At 38.8% G+C, this 21,506-nt stretch overlaps 1 protein-coding gene across 1 annotated transcript; it reads right to left on the bottom strand.

The window, feature by feature from the left end:
- Positions 1-237: 237 nt before the first annotated feature.
- Positions 238-16,685, bottom strand: CCDC28A (coiled-coil domain containing 28A). Its single transcript, XM_082669208.1, has 6 exons — positions 16,544-16,685; positions 14,473-14,672; positions 11,137-11,300; positions 6,751-6,905; positions 4,947-4,969; positions 238-803 (listed from the first exon to the last, which is right to left on the bottom strand). Exons 2-6 carry the CDS (start codon positions 14,628-14,630, stop codon positions 749-751), a joined length of 555 nt encoding a protein of 184 aa, XP_082525334.1. The 5' UTR covers positions 14,631-14,672; positions 16,544-16,685; the 3' UTR covers positions 238-748.
- Positions 16,686-21,506: the final 4,821 nt, after the last annotated feature.

The following is a 21,506-nucleotide window of genomic DNA, read 5'->3' as shown; positions in this document are numbered from 1 at the left end:
TGAGTAAACACACATGAACCCAAAGCTAATGGGCAGAATGCAGATTCAAATCAAGGTCTAAGCAAGGTCAAAGACCATATGCTCTTTTCATTATGCCAATATTTAAATGTGTGTAAGTTGCAAGATTTGCAAGAAAGTTACAGAACCTCAATTTTTTAAATACAGTTTACCTTTGAGGACTGAGCCCTTGTATTCCCAGATTGAAGACTACAGGTTTCTCCAAAACAGAGAGAGAGACTAATTTAAAACAATCACTTTATTAAAAATAGCAAATTTCACAAATACTCATTTAACATTTTGTTGTCACTGGCCACTGGAAAACACACCGGGCGTGTGTACTGATTATCTAACGTAAACTGAAGCTGGGCTCCCACAAAAAGCCTGGGCATCATCAACTTATGATCAACGGTGGAATAAGTTTGGTGAGCTCAGGAAGGATAAATTGTTCGGCCCCATCAACAACATTTAGCACAGTGCATTTCAAGTATAACCCGTAAGGCAACAATATAAAGCATAGCAGCAAAAGCTCTGTATCACATTTCCTGTTATGCCTTCCACAAGGCCGGGGCCTCCAGTTATGGTGAATTATGGCAAGTCGAGTTCACTGAAAGCAGCATGTGAAAGCAGTCGCCGCACTTGCACTTTAATTAATTCCTTATTGTGGAAGATGATTCTGCTACTGGATTCAGCTAGAAGAGTAAAGAATGCTGCTTTTCTTCAAACCATGAGAAAGCGACTGCGTTTCATTTTAGCCAGCAGAAGTATTTGGAACATCTTGTGCATCTGCCAAATGGAGTTTCTGTCTGGATTCATCAGTTAAGAAGATTCTCATTCTCTAATGAGTACTTCTTTTAAGTTTCTGGAAATTACATTCAAGAGCTAAGAGACAGAGGTAATAAAAAAAGAAGTATGTTTAAAGGGAAAGTGCCTATGCTGCTATTGAGAAACTTGGATGTGGTAAGACAATCTTTAAATGGAGTAAAGTAATTTTACTATGTCTAGAATTTGAAGATTTAAAAACAAATCAGTGATTCTAGACTATGTTCCAGGACTTCCCTGGTGGCGCCGTGATTAAGAGTCCGCCTGCCAATGCAGGGAACACAGGTTCAATCTCTGGCCCGGGAAGATCTCACGTGCCATGGAGCAACTGAGCCTGCTCTCTAGAGCCCGTGAGCCACAACTACTGAGGCCCACATGCCTAGAGCCTGTATTCCACAACTACTGAGCCCATGCGCTGCAACTACTGAAGCCCGCACGCCTGGAGCCTGTGCTCCGCAACTACTGAAGCCCGCGCACCTAGAGCCTGTGCTCCGCAACGAGAAGCTACCATAATGAAAAGGCCATGCACCGCAACGAAGAGTAGCCCCTACTCGCCGCAACTAGAGAAAGCCCACGCGCAGCAACGAAGACCCAACGCAGCCAAAAAAAGAAAAAATAAAAATAAAAAATAGGGCTTAAAAAAAAGAAAAAAGACTATGTTCCAGGTTCTAATAGAGCACAGAATTATTTTAATGCAGCAAGAATCATTTTCATGGTAAGAAGCTGATTAGAGGCAAATATGAAAACTTACTGGATTAACAAAATTCACTTGAAAAGACAACACCACTTCATTTCCTTGGGAAAATAATTTCTTTGTGAAAGTCCAAGAGAATGAAATAAAATCGTCATAGCTCTAAAACCTTTCCTATAATCCTCTGAATTATTCTTCAAGAAAACTGGAAATAGAATAAAATTCCTGCATAGTTTATTCCATTCCCTTCTCATCACTGCCTTTCATTTTCCTCTTTCATATATATGATCCACTTGCCACCTGTTTTTCAAGACTCAATTCAAGACTCAACAATGATCTGGATATACTGAGGACAACTAAATGCTAGGAATACGTGTACAGCAGACGTTTGCAAAAATGTACAGACATGAGCTGTGCCGTCAGAGACATATCTTGTTCAATTGGAAGGTTGAGATTTAACACATATCAACAGATAATGAAATGACACAGAATGCTAGTTTGGGGTACAAACAAAATGCTTTATGGAAGTGGTCAGCTTGAGTGTTATTTGATAAGGAGAAGGGGGAGGCCAGAGCAACTCTAGGTAGAAAGTACAACCTGAACTAAGGCATTAAGGTGAGCATGAACTTGGGCATCCAGAGAGCCAACTTGGTGGGAATGAAAAATAATGAAAACTATAACAGGATGAATATGCTGTGATCAAATTACTGAGAACCTTTTAGAAATCTGATATAGTAAAAACTTCGTAAGAAACAAGAATGGCAAGATGAAAGTGATGTTTTAGGAAGAATAACTCAGTGGCAATGTCTAAAGTCTACAGCAGTACTGTCCAATAGAAATATAATGTAAGCCACAGACATAGTTTTAAAAATATTTTACTTATACTCATAATCATGAAATTATCATTTCAACATGTAATCATAAAAATATTGAGATAGTTTACATCTTTTCATTCTAAATCTTTGAAATCAGGTGTGCATGTTATACTTAAAGCACATGTCAATCCATGTTGCCGACACTGCGTGTGCTCAGTAGTTACTTGGCTAGTGGCTGCCATATTGGACAGTGCAGCTCTAGGGTTTCTAGAGAACAGAAATTTGCAAGATTGTGGAATCAGGTGATGAGGGTAGAGAATGAAGGAAGAATACAAAACAGAACTGATAACACCTGACAATTAACTGTAATTAAGAGACAGCAAATAATTTCCTGTCCCTGTCCAGGCTAAACGGCAGATAGTGCCAGGACTGATTAGCAATGTCTGCTATAGTCACAGAAGGGATTTTTAAACAATCTTGAAGATTAAAATAATAGGGGCACTTGAGAAAACCATAATTCAAAAAGAGACATGTACCACAATGTTCACTGCAGCACTATTTACAATAGTCAGGACATGGAAGCAACCTAAGTGTCCATCAACAGATGAGTGGATAAAGAAGATGTGGCACATATATACAATGGAATATTACTTGGCCATAAAAAGCAACGAAATTGAGTTATTTGAGGTGAGGTGGATGGACCTAGAGTCTGTCAATACAGAGTGAAGTAAGTCAGAAAGAGAAAAACAAATACCGTATGCTAACACACATATATGGAGTCTAAAAAAAAAAATGGTTCTGATGAGCCTAGGGGCAGGAGAGGAATAAAGACGCAGACATAGAGAATGGACTTGAGGACACAGGGATGGGGAAGGGTAAGCTGGGACAAGTGAGAGAGTGGCATGGACATATATACACTACCAAATGTAAAATAGCTAGCTAGTGGGAAGCAGCTGCATCGCACAGGGAGATCATCTCAGTGCTTTGTGTCTACCTAGAGGGGTGGGATAGGGAGGGTGGGAGGGAGGCGCAAGAGGGAGGAGATATGGGGATGTATGTGTATGTATAACTGATTCACTTTGTTATAAAGCAGAAACTAACACAACATTGTAAAGCAATTACACTCCAATAAAGATGTTTAAAAAATAAAAATTATAGGGGCACTGATGACAGAGAGGAAAATTAGGAGGGGAAAGTATGAATACGGAAAGAACATTTATTACAGATGAGGAAACTAGGGTTGCTAGGCTTTGCTCAAGGTTACACAGCTGCTTACCAAGACCTGAGACCAAGCGATTCAAAGGCCATGCGCTTGCAGTCTACCACCACGGCCTGCTGAACCGTTGGGGCTGAAGTGAGGAAAGCGGGAGACAAATGAGTCTAAATGTTTAACAGAAACTCAGATAAGAGGAGAGGAGTTATGTCATAAGCAGAGAGAGAATATAAAGCATAGAATATAATGTAAAACAAATACAAAGAAAAAAAAGAACCGGGAACTACTCCTAAGAAAAGCCTCCTAATTAACTCCTATCTTACCCCCATATTAAACTCTTTCTTGGCAGTGGTATCTTACATTAATATCTCCTACAGTTTATGTGGCTTCTCAAAACTGTATTTTCTTCATCTGTAAAATGGGGAGTATAACACCAACTACTTCCAAGAGTAGGGCCAAATGAGATAATGCGTGTAAAACACTTCATATAATGCTTGGCAAATAGTAGGTATTCAACAAAGGTGAGATATTAATTACTATTACTGGATTTGTATATATCTTCCTATTTCTTCATTGTTTTTACTGCACAATTCAGCAGTTAGTAACAGTATATGTTATTGCAATAAGAGTGATTTTTTAAAATATCTTTTCTATATAGTTTGGAAATTTTCATATACACATGATTACATGTAGCAGTTACCCCGTATTAAAGACGATACTCTGAAATGTTAAACAATCTACCCAAATTTACATTAGCAAAACGTGGAACCAAATTTCGAAAATCAAATCTCTTAACTCTACAACCAGTATCCTTTCCAGTGTCTCACTATTTGGTTCAAAGAGATGTCTTACCACTAAAATTATTTTACAGGCAGGATCACTGTTTTGTTGTTCTTATATATCTCACATTGTGCCTATCAGTATGTTCAAAAATACATTTTAAAAATTTCTTGAAATAATTGCTCTAAATTGAAATGTCAAAACATGAATATTTTACATGTGCCTTTGTGATTTCCTTTAAGTTAATCCTATAATACACTTTAATGCATCTAAAATATTCTAGTTCTAATACTAAATTTAGAGTACTGTGTTATGTCTGCTATCCCACTTCCATTTAGCTTAAGAATCTAAGATTCAAAATAATGTATACGGCAACTAGCCCAATTGTTAATTCTCTTGATTAAAACATTTTAAAAATTTGTCTTAAAAACCCAGAAACCATACAGAGCAAAGCACAAACCATAGAAAAACAAAATTTCAGCATACAAAACAACTGGGAAATTCCATTTAGAAACTAAAGGGAAAGATGGCCCCAGTAAATAGCAGTAGGTTTCTTCACTTGATTGGGACTATTCACCAAAAATTATAATCTGTGAACTTTTCACTGTTGATGTTAAGCAAAGGATACATGGAAGAATTCAATTCTTCTAGCTGTAACACAAAGTAACAAATTTAATTTTTATAAGATAACTATCATAGATAATTGTTAACCATACATTATTAAAGACATTATTTCGCATTTAAGCTTTCTTTAAACAAAAAAGTATTAAAGAAAAAACTTTCTAAAAATTTCCAGACTGGGAAATTCACTTATGCAAAATAATAATAAAGTAGCTTTAGTATTTATGAAATAAGAATATAAGAGAATTAACACCATATGATAAAAACTGAAGTTTTATAAGGATTCTTAAAACCATGCTTAATTATAATCATCTCTAATAATAGATTTTTTTTAAAAAGCTGCCATTTTAATGATCAAAATCTTTAAAAACTTTATGAATTACAAAAACGATTTTATGTGATATTCAGTTTTTAGTATGAGGTAGAATTAACCACCCCTATTTTACAGAGAGAAAAATCTGAGTTACAAAAACATTAAATTGCCCAAAATTATACAGCTCTATGTAGACCCTGGACTAAACAAAGGCTCTCTGGTTTCAAATTCAGTTTTCAGCATACCACAATCACAATTAAAAGTATAGGTTTGAGGGCTTCCCTGGTGGCGCAGTGGTTGAGAGTCTGCCTGCCGATGCAGGGGACACGGGTTCACGCCCTGGGCCGGGAGGATCCCACATGCTGCGGAGCGGCTGGGCCCATGAGCCATGGCTGCTGAGCCTGCGTGTCCGGAGCCTGTGCTCCGCAACGGGAGAGGCCACGACAGTGACAGGCCCGTGTACCGCAAAAAAAAAAAAAAAAAAAAAGAATCCTATATGGTGTTACTGGTTGAATTGTATCCTCCCAAAATTCATGTTTTAGTCCTAACCCTTAATACTTCATAACATGACTATATTTGGAGACAGGTTCTTAAAAGAGAGAATTAAGTTAAAATGAAGTCATTAAGATGGGCCCTAATCCAGTATGACTAGTGTCCTTACAAAAAGAGGAAATTTGGACATAGGGACCCACACAGAAAGGAAGAATGCCATGTGAACATGAAGATAGTTTTCAACAAGCCAAGGAGAGAGACCTCAGAAGAAACCAACTCTGCTGACACCTTGGTCTCCAGCTCTCAGCCTCCAGAACTGTGAGAAAATTAATTTCTGTTGCTTAAGCCACCCAGTCTGTGGTACTTTGTTACAGCAACCTTTGCAAGCAAAAACACATGGCAACCTGCTAAATTACCATAAACACCAAACACACTATAAGTAACTACCACCTGAGTAAATAAGGCAAAATGCATTAATCATGCCAGGATCTTTTGACCTACTATCTTCTACATCTTAAGATCTTTTATATGTACAGAAGCAAGTATTTTCCTTTTAGATTTGCCAATATCCCAGAAAATGTGCTTAGATGTAAATATAAGGATATATTGGATCCCAATATATCCTTGGATATATTGCTTTCAAAAAAGAGTATGAAGTCCAACATGGATAAAACTTGAAAACATTACACTAAGTGAAAGAATCCAGACATAAAAAGCCACGTATTTTATGCTTTTCATTTATATGAAATGTCCAGAATAGGCAGATCTATAGAGACTGAAAATAGATTGGCAGTTGCTGGGGGATGGGGGAGGAGAGCACTGAGAGGTACAGGATTTCTTTTTGGAGTGATGAAAATGTTCTGAAATTAGATGTGGTGATGTCTGCACAACATTGTGAATATACTAAAAATCACTGAATTTATACTTTAAAATGGTTAAAATGGTGAATTTTATCTCAATAAAAATTTTGATTAAGAAAAGAGTAAAGAAAGAGGACTGTACTCACATCAGACAGAAGCCTATCCAGATTGGAGTCACTGGCTGCTTTTCTCTTATCCTCAGGAAGTTCCTCTAGCTCCCCATAGAGCTCCAAATTCAAGCGAGCTAATTTCTCCTGCATTCCCCGAACATGTTCCATCTGTTCAATGGAACATTCATTTCCTGGGGGAACATTCCAGAACATTAATAAAGATTAGGATAGGTCAAACTAACTGTCTTGAGGAGAAACTTCTAAAGTCAAGGTGCTTAAAAGAAATTGGTTTTCCTTCTTTTGTAAATTACATTAATGACTGCATATTTTCTGTGTAAAATTATAAATCAAATCTCCAACCAGGAACACAACAATCTAAAAAATAATCATGGGCATTAAAAAATGATATAGAAAAAAAATTTAAGAATGAAAGAACCCTTTAGGTAAAAAAAATTTTTTCAATAGTAATATATAGAGGGGTGTTAACACCATCTATTCACGTCCTAGTTGACAACTGCCATTAAAACTGAGTAACCCAGGGGCTTCCCTGGTGGCACAGTGGTTGGGAGTCTGCCTGCCGATTCAGGGGACACGGGTTCGTGCCCTGGTCCGGGAGGATCCCACATGCCGCGGAGTGGCTGGGCCTGTGGGCCCGTGGGCCTGTGGGCCCGTAGGCCGTGGCCGCTGGGCCTGCGCATCTGGAGCCTGTGCTCCGTAATGGGATAGGCCGCAGCAGTGAGAGGCCTGCATACTGCAAAATAAACAACAACTTAGTAACCCAACATTTTATAATGATCTGAGTGAAACTAAGAGTCCTATAAGGACTTCAACCATGAATCATTCTGCCAACCAACCGTGTACTCCTCCTTTAAGAAATATAAGTGAAAATATTAATAAAGTGTGAAGAATGTAATGAAGCATGAGAACCACAATGTATACACAGTAGAGAAAGACAACTTATTGCTAAAGGATAGGTCTTGCGTTGTTTATTGACTAGACTCCTCTGAGGTAGCATTATCTGCCCAGATCAACTGATGTATATACGTGAAATATTACATATTTTCATTCCGTTTCGGTACAGCCTCTCCAAATTCTTGATACTATCATTTTCCCCTCCCAAAACCTTTGATTTTTCTCAAAGGCATAATATAGCTCAGCTAAAGTTGAAGTATGTATCTTGAATAAATATGAATTAATGTAAATTATACTATCTTTTCCTCTAGCCAGCTTTATAACATCTTCATAAATTGACTATATTACATTATGTTAAGGACTACTAATAATTTTAAAGCTAGTTACAGCTCTTTCAAAATCATCCTTTCTTCATAGTAAAATATCTCATATTTCCTCTATTTTAATGATGTTTTTCAACAGTTAGCAACCTGGAAGGTCAAGTGGAAGAACTACCTCAAGAGATATATATGTGTGTGTGTGTGTGTGTGTGTGTATATACATATAAAGATGTACATATATTATATAGACAGAGGAAAACAATATAGAGTAAAAATATAAAGAGGTAGAAATCACAAGGAACAAGAGAAGAGAGTCAGGGGATGGACCCAGGTGACCTAACATGAGAACAACAGAATCTCCAAAAGGATAAAAAGGAACAGATGGAGGAGAAATAAATGACCAATAGAAAAAAATGTTCCTTGAGATGAAAGATGAGTTGGCAGATATGAAGGGCTCACTGATTTCCAGGCAGGGATGATACGGTCCTAAGCATATTCTGGTAAAGGCTTAAACTTTAAAGATAAAGAAGAATATCTTTCAAGCATTGAGATTGAAAAAAGTTACTTGGTAAGAAAGAATCCAGGGACTTCCCTGGTGGTCCAGTGGTAAAGAATCCGCCTTACAATGCAGGGGATGCGGGTTCGATCCCTGGTCAGGGAACTAAGATTCCACATGTCGTGGGGCTGCTAAGCCCACACGCCACAGCTACCGAGCTTGCATGCCTCAATTAGAGAGCCTGCGTGTTGCAAAACTACAGAGCCCATGCCCTCGGGAACCCGCACGCCACAACTACAGAGCCCACGTGCCCTGGAGCCTGCACACCACAACTAGAGAGAGAAAACCCGCATGCCAGAACTAGAGAGAAGCCCGTGCACCACAACGAAGAGCCCCTGTGCCGCAATAGAAGATGCCGCATGCTGCAACTAAGACCTGACTCAGCCAAAAATAAAATAAAATAAATAATAAATAAATCTTTAAAAAAAAAAAGAAAGAAAGAATCCAACTGGCAATCAACTTCTCATCTGCAATGCTTATATATAGCAAACCATCGAATAACAGAGACTTCAATCCAAGAATACAAAGTCACTTAAAAGTTAGGGCAGGAAGGGTGTTGGGGAGAAAAGTGAAGAAGTAAAATTGATCCAGAGATTATATCTCAAGGGTGGGAGAGAAGAGAGGGGAGAGGGAAGTGAAAGTATTCTAAAGATGCCACCTTACCGGGATGGAGTAAAGCAAGGAGGAAGGGATGTCATAAAACATCTTTGTGAAATAAATAACGTGTTTTAATGTCTTCTTTTCAAATAATAGTATAACCATGACTGGAAACCCAGAGACTATAAGAAAAAAGAGACATATTTGAGTATACAAAAATTTAAAACTTTTATAAGGTGATGTATACCATAAAATCCACACTAATGTTGCTTAAAATATAGAGACACACTAATGTTGCTTAAAAAAATAAAAACAAAAGAGGTCAGAGGATTAGTACCTAAAATATGCAAAGGGCTCTTAGTAAATAAAAACAAAAGGATAAATAACCAAATAAAAAACTGGGTAAAGGTCCTAAAAAAGAGCAATCCAACCGCTTAACAAACATTCATGGCTATTCAAACTCAACAGTAATAAAAAAAACTCTTTACACCAACAGGCTGGCAAAAATGAAAAGGCTGGTCATACCTATTAGCTGGTGGGAATTCAGGGAAAAGAGTTGTTTCATAAATTGCTAATGAAAACTAAAAGTGCAATAGCTTTTCTGAAAAGCAATCTGGATACTTTTATTAATATTAAAATTACCTCTATGCTTTGACCCAGTAATCCCACTCATGGGAATCCATCCCAAAGAAATCAAAACAGCCACATAAGGATATATGTAAAATGATGTTCACTACACCACTGAGTTTAGCGGCTCCAAACTGGAGACGAAGTAAATGCCCTTCAACAGAGAAATGGCTGAATAAACCAGGGTATATTCACAACTTGAAAATTATGTAGCCATTTAAAAAAAGAATGAATTAGAGCTATACCAGGTGACTCAGAGAGATTGTCATCAGGTATTGTTATTTTATTTATTTATTTATTTTTTGTGGTACGCGGGCCTCTCACTGTTGTGGCCTCTCCCGCTGCGGAGCACGGGCTCTGGACGTGCAGGCTCAGCGGCCATGGCTCACGGGCCCAGTCGCTCCACGGCATGTGGGATCTTCCTGGACCGGGGCACGAACCCATGTCCCCTGCATCGGCAGGCAGACTCTCAACCACTGCGCCACCAGGGAAGCCCCATCAGGTATTGTTTAGTGAGCAAAGCAAGACACCGAAAAGTGTATATAAGATACTATTTGTAGAAAACAATGAAAAGAAAAATCTGTGTGTGTGTGTGTGTGTGTGTGTGTGTGTGTGTGTGTGTGTCACACAGTTAACTGGTTGGGGCTGGGGGGAGGCGGAGGCAGTAGAGGGCGTAAGGGAAGGGGTAGGGAAGCCAAGTAAAAGAGCTGGGGAGGGAAAGACAAGCACTTAAAAACACAATATTTATGTTGATGACATTTATGCTTTTGTGTGAGATTCCATATGTGTGCATTCAATAAGTTTTAGATTGCTTTTTAAAAATGCAAGGAAATAATTTTTATCATCAGAAAAAGCTTATAAAGTGAGCTGGAAGCTGAACATGAAATATCTGACCATACACTTTGTGAACTCATAGACAAAAATACCTATTCAGAGTTTTATTGGGACGATCAGTTAACTGTTCTTACACCTTCATCAAGCCAGATTCTTTAATATTCGAAAGTCAGGCATTGTGAGCAAGAAACAAGTTTAGGCTTGAAAGGGTAAAGAAAAATGATCTTGAGTCTTTCTAAAACTGAAACACTAAATCTAAAATATTTCAGTTGACAGAGAATGTCCCTTTTGTTTGTCACACTTTCAAGATACTTAGTCCCTCAACAGCAATCCTACTTTAACAATTCAACTAACTCTCTCTTTTTAAAAAACTTTTTCCCTGAAATCTTACAAGACAAATTATATCCCATGACAAACGAAATCTAGGTTGATTGCGTTTTATGCCTCTGGACTGTTGTTGTTTTTTTTTAAATAAAAGAAAATGACACTTCAAAAAGGAATTGCAAAATACATGCAGAAAATATGATGCAAACATCTTGAGAAGAAAAAGAGTAGAGAGAAACAGCTATGGATTACCGAATGCTTGGAGTTTTCCAGAGTGGAAGTCATTCAAAAGGCTGAGGAGCCCCCTCTCCATCTCCTGGACATCGGAGACGTCGGTGAGGAAGGAGTGCTGGATCGGGGTTGACTGAGCGCCTTTGCCTTCTCCACCCTGAGGTTTGGTCTTTTCTTTCATCACTCTGTAAAAAGGGTGCAATAAAAAATTAATTGCCTATAATTACCTTTAAAGAGAGATATTTTTTCAGGCTGTTCTAGATTAAGGAAAAAACAAGACATCTGAATAAAATCAATACTAAATAAAAACAGCCATTTCAAGGAACAGGCTATGAAAATCTCAAACAAATGTATAAAATACAACTACTAAGGTATATAAAGAGTTTGAGTAATGTACTTTTACTCTATGGTAATTCCTTGGACTGCAAAAAAAACTGAAGAGAGAATTAGTAAGTCTTTTTACTAGCCTGTGTTTCATATTTCACTTCTCCGTAAACATATTCTGCCTTCCCATCTAACTTTATCCTAGCTGTTCCCTCAACTATGGGCTGTCCAACAAGTGGTTATGGGGCCCCTACTCTGTAGCTGACATGGTGCCAGACACTGAGTATATGAATGCGTGCAGGCCATCAGTGACTGCACTGAACCACACCCAGTCTAAGGAGAAAGACAGACAGAAATTCACAATCAACATGTGATGGAGCGCTAGAACCTGTTGGTCACACCCATAGAGCTGTCTCTAATCTCTCCTCCTCCACTGCCACTGTCCTATACCTGACCCAACTACTCCAGCAGCTTCCCAGCTGGTCTCCCGGCCTCTACGTCTCTGAGCCCACAGAGCAGTCAAGTCAATTTTTAAAAAGTAAAGTCAGATCACATAATTTACTTAATGCAAAGCTTTCAGTAGTCAGATAACCTGAAGAAATTCTATCCTCTCTTGTATGTCAATGCTCTACACATTCTGAATCTCTTTTGCTTCCTAGAAATCCCTTCTCTCGTCTCCTTGCAGCTAATCCTCTGCCCACGTTAGCATCCTTGCCAGGCTACCTCCCACACATGCTTCAAGTCTCAGTTTAAATGTGATCTGCTCAGGAAGGCCCTTTCCGAACCCCTAGACTAGGCTAGTTCTCATTACACACGTCTAGCATATGCCAGGCTCTCAAACTCTGGAGTGATGGTGCTATACATACTGTGATATGGGAGCAGAGAGAAAGAACAGTCTACTCAACCTAAGGGTAGCAGAGAAAACTTCCTAAAGGTGATATGTGAGTGAAGGCTTAAAGACTAGGAGTGAACCAGGCAAAAATGGGAGAGGGGGTTGTGTGTTACTTTTATAACCCCGACACGTGCTATAGATCCTGACGTAACACATATATTCAGGACTCAGTTAATTTCTACATAACATAGCATGAAGACCTCTTCCCCACAAGTGCACTCGCCACAATGTGGGTAAGACGAATAGGGTGTACGGGGGGCTGTGAGTGTGTGGGCAAAGGTGGCAAGACTAATTAATTCCCGTGAAAAGAAATCAACTTAGAACACATAGGCCGTTGACACTAGGTCACTAACAGTTCTTCACAAAACGGGATTTGTAATTTTACATACATGGTATTAGATTTACTATCACTATCTAGTATCTTGCTACTCAAAGTGCTGTCCAAGACCTGTACCATCAGTATTACCTGTGAGCTTATCAGAAATGCTTAGCTGAAGCCCCATCCCGAACTAACTGATTCAGAATCTACATTTTAAAAACATTCCCAGGAGATCCATATTCACATTAAAATCTGAGATAAACTACTATGGACTATAAGGTTTCAGTATAGCAAATTTTTTTTTTTCAAATTGGAAGCTTTATCCAAGTAAGTGTTTTGCATCAGTTCATCACTTAACAACCTTCTCAGAAAAGAAAATAAAAATCTGTTTCTTCTTACTTCGGTGTTTTTGATCATGTCACGCTGTCTCACTTTATGTTAAAATAATTCAATTAAAAAGCACTCACTGAAATTATACTATGTGCAAAGCCCCACTCTGAATACTGTCTGGCACACAAGACCCAGCCCTCAGGAAGCCCACATTCTAGAAGAGGGTAGAGAAATAAAAGTGCAATGTAGAAAAGACAATGAGATACAAATAAACTGATGCAAAAATTTGGAAAAAGGAATGATTTCCTTTCAAATCTCTTGGCTTTCCTTCCTCATCAACCATAACCATATTCAAAATCTGATTCTAAATTAAACTCCTCCAGGAGGAAAACCCCTTTCCAATCTGATAATATATTAAAAAGAAGCCCTTATAACTTTTGTTTTTCATTTAGTCCTTATTGGAATGTTCTTTTCCAAGGGTCTCTGGCTATGTCCCTTTCGTTTCCTCAAAGACAGTGTGAGATCATCACCAGCAATCTTGTCTTTTGTGTTAATCCAGTGGCTACAAAGTGCTACAAGCATTACTTCCTTAACTAACTCTCATGATGAGCTTGCAGTTAGAAGCTTATTTAATCATAATTATCTAGAGGATTGAGATTATGAAATGCTTTTTCTCTTAAGATATTATCCTGCTTTCCAAATATCTAACCCTACAAAATACTCATATATGCAGCAATAATAGGTAACATTTAAACTTGCCCCTTTTCCTTTAAAGCCTTAAGACAAATATTAATATGTTCACTAAATATTAATACTGATACTTCTAGGTGGTAGGATTTTAGTATTCTTCTGTTTCTTCTTTGAATTTTTCCTGTGTTTAAATATTTACAATAAATACAAATCACTTCTATTAAAACAGTGAACTCATTCTTTAAAAAAAAATAAAACTACCAAAGCACAAACACTCAGCTTAAAAAAAAAAAAACAACCAGATATGTCTTTTCCATTTCTGGGTAACTCATCAACTTTGTCTGCAAGTTTTCTTGCTCTGTGTTTTTTTTTAAATATTTATTTATTTGGTTGCATTGGGTCTTGGTTGCGGCTCAAGGGCTCCTTACTTGCGGCATGCAGATTCCTTAGTTACGGCAGGCAGGCTCCTTAGTTGCAGCATGCGTGTGGGATACAGTTCCCGGACTAGGGATCGAACCCGGGCCCCCTGCATTGTGAGCACAGAGTCTTAACCACTGTGCCACCTGGGAAGTCCCTGCTTTGTATATTTTAATACGAGACAGAGTAAGAGCCTTAAAGCCAATCATTCATTCTGCATTTTCTAATCTCTATACACTGTAACCTTCAAAAATTTTTTTTCTAAATCACATGTAATATGTGCCTCAAAAGTCAAACCAAGAGGAAAAACATGTTGTAAGGATTAGTGGATTTAGTATTTACTTTATAGCATTTTGCTGTGATAATGTGAAAGAAGAGAATTCACCTTTTTAACTTTGGTCGCTGTGAAGTTGACTGTGATGCAGGATTTGAAAACCCCGTGCTTTTACTAACTGGAATGGCATTTTTTTTGGCATTAACACCCTGAGTAGAGTGGGCACTAAAAGACTTAGGACTCCTCCTCTTCACTTTGCGCTCCTCCATTGTTTTAAGTTCCTTACTGCACCAAGGCCAGCTTCTTATAACCTAAGGAAATACAGCAAAATTATACATATATGCTATAATACGCCAAAATGAAAGGGCTTCAAAGACCCACTTCACGGGCTGTAAGAGGATCAAGAATTTCAGAGGTCATTAAAGAAAGTTAGAACAAGGATTCTTAAGCTTAGTTTACTGTATTATGTACACAGAATCCCTAACCAAAACTGCCTGTTAGACAAAAAATTTTTTCACTGTTTATTAATTCATCCCACAAAAATTTACTCTCTTCTACATGTCAGGCACTATTGGGGGCATTGGGGAGACAGTACTGAACAAGACAAAGTCCCTGCCCTCAATGTTCCCTACATTCTTATGGAAGGGGAACAACATATAAACACTAAACAAATCATCCAGCCTGACTCAAGCTTTATGTGCCCCTTAGGTCTCCCTTCTAAAATGTATTCTTTGAAAAACCACCTAGATACAAACAGATATATAATTGACATGGGTACCTGTATTTTAATTAGCAACTAGAAACCTTATTTCAACTACCAAGTAGAAATTCAGTTGCTGCCTAGAGTTAATACTGATTCTAGTTCCTTGATCAAATGAAGTTCTGTAAAATTAAACTTGTTCCCTCACAATTTTAAATTTACTTTCTCTACCTATTTCCAATGAAACATGAAACTTTATTATATATGTTTAGTTTTGTCAATGTCAAAAAAGTTACACTATGAAGTTACAGGTGGTCCTTCCATAGAGAATATGTGTAAAACCTTCTATTTATCCAGTACTTTCCCTTTATGTATTAACCAGCTTTATTTCTCTAACAGCCACCCATCTAAAAATATCCTTCCACATTTCCTTTTTATTTATGCATAATATTAAATTCTTCCTAAATATATTGTTTCATGCATCATAAGATGAGAAATTTATATGGCTATTCTTCTCATCAGATTGTAAAGTGCACTAGGACTGTTAGGTCTTTTATTGTATGTTGTGTTGAATTTAATCATTCTATGACCATTCAAAAAGTCTCAAATCCACTGATGTCACTCCTCAAGTAATTATTTGAGAATTTTAATGAAAACAGATTTTTTTGGGCTACTGTCTGAACTCCGAGCTACTAGCACTGTTATTTAAATCATTGAGCTCAGTTGGCTCAGGCTGACTCCAGACAATCATAACTGGAGCTAAACCTCCGAATGACCAAAGGCTGTAAAGGAGAGGCTCTATTGCCCAGTCTCTAATCCCAGATAACGAAAGTAAATCCGCTTAAATCTTGGCTAACAATTTTTCCTTTAAGAAGCATTTTAAGTAACAGAACAGACATTTTGGGGTTGTTTCAGCATGCAACACAAATTAAATGTTTAAAAAATAACTGAATAGAGAAGATGGGATATCAGTTCCCCAAAGGGGCAAGGGTCCGTATAAATTTATGATACACATAAACACACTGGTTTTCGAATTTAATTATGCTTATACACAGTTGGTGACACAAGAATAATAATAATAAAAAAAACCAGGAAACAATGCAAATAAACCAACAGTGGTCTAAACTATTGATAAGATGTTCTGAGGGGCCAGGGCTCGAAAATTATGCTTTTTTGGTTAGATAACATCACTACTACAAGAGCACCGAAACCCTTCTTTTATACCAAGCAGCAAGGAACCATTCAGAGAAGACCTTCATAGACTACAGCTCGTAGTCTAACTCACACATTAGTTTGAGAGCCAGGAACCCACAGCCTCCAAGCCGGACCACTAGAAATTCCTCTTGACTTCACCTCATTGCCCTTCCCTCATCAGCCTGCACGGAGAACCTTCCCTGCCCAGAATCCGGTAGCGGCCAGAACCGGTGGTGGGAGGGGCCTACAGGGGGACATTGCGGGGGTGCCTTTGCTTCCACTTCATACCTGGGGAAGAAGGGGATCGGGGTCCTCTTCCTCAACCTGCAAGGACCCCGGGGCCTCTGAAGTCACCGCCGCAGCTGCAGCCGCCGATGCTACAGCTGCAGCTTGAGCCGGGGTCACATCCCGGAGCTCTCGCCTTCACAATGCCCTTTGTTTACGGAAGTGACGTAAGGAGGCGGAACCTCCGCTTACTAGCCGGGAGCCTCGCCTCTTCCTGTTCCACATGTGCGACTCCCGTCTCCGGCTCTGGCATCGTATTGCTTCCCCTGTCCTGCATTCAACTGTAAGTTCGACGGGCATGGAAAGGAGGATACAGAACTGGCCTTTCATTTTGGGCTCAGTGGCCCAGAAACTGGGACGGTCAGGAGGGGAGGTGGAGGCAAGAACCGGAAATGTAGTACCTTTTCCGGAAGCTGTCCCCCCCTCCATGTCAGCTCCCACGCACTACAATTCCCAGCACGCTGTTCGAGCAAGCGTGGAGGCGGAACCAGATTGTCGCCATAGCAACTGTTCCGGATTGTTTCTGACGCCTCGCCTGGACTTTGCAAGGTAAAACAACGTTGGCTTGTAAGGCCGCGTGAAAAAACGTGATTCTGTTTAGCAACCCCGAGGCTGAGCCCCTGAATGAAATGCTATTACTGCTGCTATAAGTAGCTACTGTTCAGGCACTTGACAGACGTCATCTCTAAACCTCGCTGCAATCTATGAATTAGGTGTTAGAATCCCCCTTTTAGAAATGAGGAAGTTGACACTCAGAAAGGCTGCGTCTCTCTGTCGCCAAGACAGTTCCTCCCTACCTTTACTCCCTCTGGAGAAGGAGTTGAGGATTGAGAGAGATCGAACTCTCCTAAATGAGGGGAGAATCCATGTTTTATTCCCTCATCTGGGGAGCCTTCCCCGTTGGGGGTGGGAGATACTAGGTTCATAGACCTTTAGATTGAAGAGACTAGAAAGCACCATGTACTTCTCCCTCGTTTGCTAGTAAGGAAACCGTATCTAGAGGTTGTATCAATGCCCGAGAGGCAGAGCACAGACGAATATAATTATCCTGGTTTCTAACATGGGATGTTCTACCGCCACCCCCTCCACTTTTTAAAATTCTGAAATGTTTTAAAAAGAAAAACAGAGTAAACATTCGTGCACCCACTATCTAGAATTAACGGATGTTACGTTTTATCATTTTATATTTTTAAATGAAGAAATATACCATTACAGATAAAGCGGGTGCTACCTATTCTCAGTGCCACTCTACTTCCCTTCTGAGGGGTAACTACGGTCTTAAATTTGATACGCATCTTGCTAATCTAGGTTCGTATACTTTCACTGTTACTATGTATTTGTAAACAATATATAGAATGACTTTGGGCTTTTGAAGTTTTACATGAATGCTTTATATTTTGTGTATTGATCTACAAGTTGACTTCTCACCCAAGTCTGTTTTTGAGATCTATTCACATTGATACAGATGGCTAGACTTCATGTGTCTTAATTATATAGTATTCTATCAAATAGGCTTGCCACAAACTATCTGAGAATTCCCATAGTGATGGACGTTTAGGTTGTTTCCCATTTTTCACCGTTACAAACAATGCTGTAGGGGGCAATCTTCTCAGTATCTTTTCTCAATGTCTCTTAACTCATCCCTGAATTGTCTTATCTGAATAAGCAGAACTTGCAAACTGGTGATTCACAGACTATTTTTATTTTTTTTTCAAGTTGGTTACTAACAGTTAAAAGCGAAGGAATTAAAAATGATGTCAGCTCATCCATTTGGCATCCCAGTAATAAATGGGAAGATCTGACCACACTAGATCTGCACAACAGACTGGCAACAGTAGTTCAAGACCAAGAGCAGCTGCCTCCTTTAGATCAGTTCAGGTGATCTCTATTTTTCTCTAAGACACAATGTGTTTAGTATCCCTCTGAGCCCTGTGGTATTTGCATTTGCAACATAATACAGTAATGAGATAGAGTCATAGAGGTACTTTTATTTGAAATCTAGAGTTCTTGAAAGAAATCTTGTTCTTTGAGATGTACTAGATTTTCCTTTATACTGCAAAGATCCTTGCTTTGGATTGTTAAATGCACACCTTGTGTAAATTAATCAGATATTTTCTTCCTAAAGACAGTATGTATTTCCAGGATAGGCGCTGTGATCAACAAGACCAGTCTCCTCACCCCCCACTAATGTACTCTATATAGCATATTTTCAGGACTTCCCTGGCAGTCCAGTGGTTAAGAATCTGCGCTTCCACTGCAGGGGGCACGGGTTGGATCCCTGGTCGGGGAAGATACCACATACTATGCAGTATGGCCAAAAAAAAAAAAAAAAAAGACTAGCATATTTTCAAAAATATTACTTCTTATGGAAAATTTCAAACATATACCGAAGAAGACAGAATGGTATAATGAACCCCTAAGTATCCATCATCTAGCTGTTGACTCATGGCCAATCTTGTTTCACTTATGCCCCTCCCCTGACATTTTCTCCTGTCCAGTAATATTTACATTGAAGCAAATCCCAGATATCACTGAATCTGTAATATTTCAGTATGGATCTCTAAAAGACTTTTAAAAACTTTACCATAATATCACTATTATTCCTAACACAACACTAATTGCTTAATATTTTCAAATATGCAGTGTTCAAATTTCCAATAGCATCATAAGTGTCATAATTTTTTTTTACATTTTATTAAATCAGGAATATTTTTCTGTGACGTCCTTAGGTGATGAATGGGTTTGGAAGCCACTGTTGTACATCTTCATTTGTTGAGCTGCAAACTGGCAATGTCTTTCCCCTGGAGGTTACACTCTAAAGGAGATGAAAGGTATCTCAACCCAAAGCAAATGGCTATTCTACCTCAGTGCCTGGAAAAGAGTCACGCCTTATTGTCCCTTGTGGTTCTTTTAGGGAAGAGATTTTTAGGTTTTGATTTTTTAACTTGGAAGCCTATCTATCATTTCCAAGGGTTCCTACATCTCCTTTTCCTCCTATACCAGAATGCCTAGGCCAAGATGGATCAGAATCAATGCTTCTTTGCATGCCTGACTCAGGAAACAGCTAGTAAACAAGCCTTAAAGCAGAAATGAGCTTGCCGTATTCATGGAACTGAAAGAATGCCAGTCAGTGTGGTGGTGTGGATTCTGGTCTACTCTAAGATGTACATTTTAAGCATTAGTGAAGGGTCCCAAAATAAACACAGGGACCCTTAAAATTGTAAGTAGTTTACTGCTGATGGCTTTGGAAATGCAAACAAGGGGGTAAACAACTGATCTGACAAGTTACAGACTTAGACATTTACAGAATTCTCACATATATGGTCTTTGATTAATCTGTCTCCCTCAATAGGCTTTAAGTTCCTTGAGGGCAGATATTATTTTTTATTTGATTTTTGTATCTTAAGCACATTGCATTGTGCATTACATAGAACATGACATAAGGTAGGTGCTCAATAAATGTATGCGTTATGAATGAATGAAGTTCTCTGATTTTATTTCTGAAAGTAAAGTGTTTCACATAATTCTTCTTTAAACCCCAAAGTCCATAGATGTAGGCCCAGTCATAATGCCAATCAGATGATGTCACTAATCCCCAGGCAAGGGCTCTTTTTTTAGCTGGGCAGTTTGTGTTTTGTTTCCCAAGCCTTCATACCAAGGGATCTAATGAAGGAACTAATCCTGAAGCTTAGGGAAATTGTTCCCCGGGTGATTATTTTAAAAACTTAATATTTGGTATAGTTTCGGTTTGTGATTCTACAAAATTAATGTTTTAATATAATTTCGTATTCACACTTCCTTTTTAAGGGCAGAAGTAGTTAACAGGTTTAGGGGATGGCTGTCAGCAAGATACGAGGACAATTCATCCTTTCTCTAAGTTCTTGTCAGAGGGACACTCCACCTTTAGAAGAAGGCTTCCTGTAGGCTTAACCGAAAAACAAAGTATACCGGGACCAGCAAATTAGCTACACTGCATTACAAGCCTTCCATCAGTTTTATTTCTTTTTGTTGAGCTTTAATTAAGTAGCAGTATTATCATGAAGCATCACAAGATTGCTAAGAAATGCCTGTTGGGATAGCTTACAGAATAGCAGTACGAGATGCAGGGGAGGAAGGAGGGAGGAAGGAGGGAGGAGCGAGAGAAGAGGGAGGGCGGGCGGGAGGGAGTAAAGAGTAGGAATGGCTCCCATAACACTATTTATATCTCTATTTAACGAAGAAATTTTGAAACGTTACCTAAATCCTAAGCTGCTACCACTCTGTCTTTTGAGTTGCCATAATTCCTATCAATGGGGAAATAAATGTTTACATTGGGGCAAGAAAAGGGATGAGACTCTAGGTAGATGGCCCATGTGTGTCATAATACAGTAATGAGAATTGAATACGTACAGGTGAACGGGAGGCTGAGTTTGGGGATATGAGGTTGACAAAGGCGAATTGTTCTGTATGATAAAGTGGGGGAAATTGTTCTCGGTGGCAGAGGGTGTGGATTGAGAAATGTTGCTCATAGTTAGCAAAAAAGTGGGGAGCAGAGGGGGAACGGAGGGACAAAATGGTGGGAAGAAGAAGAGCAACGAGGGCTGTTATCCAACTGTAACTGTTAGTGTGGCTGTAATTACACACACACACACACACACACACACACGTTCTTGATGCTTCCAAACATCAAAATAAATCCGCTGCAAGCTCAAGACTTTGTGTAAATTAGTCATTATGGAAATCAAAGGAAAAGCTTTGTATTCTACATCTTTAGGAGATTTGGAGAACAAGGGCAGTATGTATGGAATAGTAAAGTAATCCATAAACTAAACTATGTCAGATGAAGCAGGAGCTAAGAGTCCAAGGTGAACGAGAAAATTACAAGCCACAGTGTCCCCTACAATCTTAGAAAGAGGGAGAGACATGAATTTTCCACCATCTGAAGATTGGAGGTTTATATTAATTTCATTTTAACCTTAAAGGGCAA

The sequence above is a fragment of the Grampus griseus genome, assembly GCF_964374135.1.
Source record: "Grampus griseus genome assembly, chromosome: 13".
Taxonomy (NCBI): Eukaryota; Metazoa; Chordata; class Mammalia; order Artiodactyla; family Delphinidae; genus Grampus; species Grampus griseus.
The sequence above is the reverse complement of the archived record's forward strand: the minus strand, read 5'-3'. Positions and strand labels throughout refer to the sequence as shown.

Excerpts from the sequence above, each read along its gene's own strand:
- CCDC28A (XM_082669208.1), bottom strand. The coding sequence starts at position 14,630 with ATGGAGGAGCGCAAAGTGAAGAGGAGGAGTCCTAAGTCTTTTAGTGCC. Across the intron at positions 11,301-14,472 it reads CAGCGACCAAAGTTAAAAAG|AGTGATGAAAGAAAAGACCA; the intron begins GTGAATTCTCTT and ends CCCTTTTTACAG. Across the intron at positions 804-4,946 it reads GAAGAATTGAATTCTTCCAT|ACAGAAACTCCATTTGGCAG; the intron begins GTATCCTTTGCT and ends TGATGAATCCAG.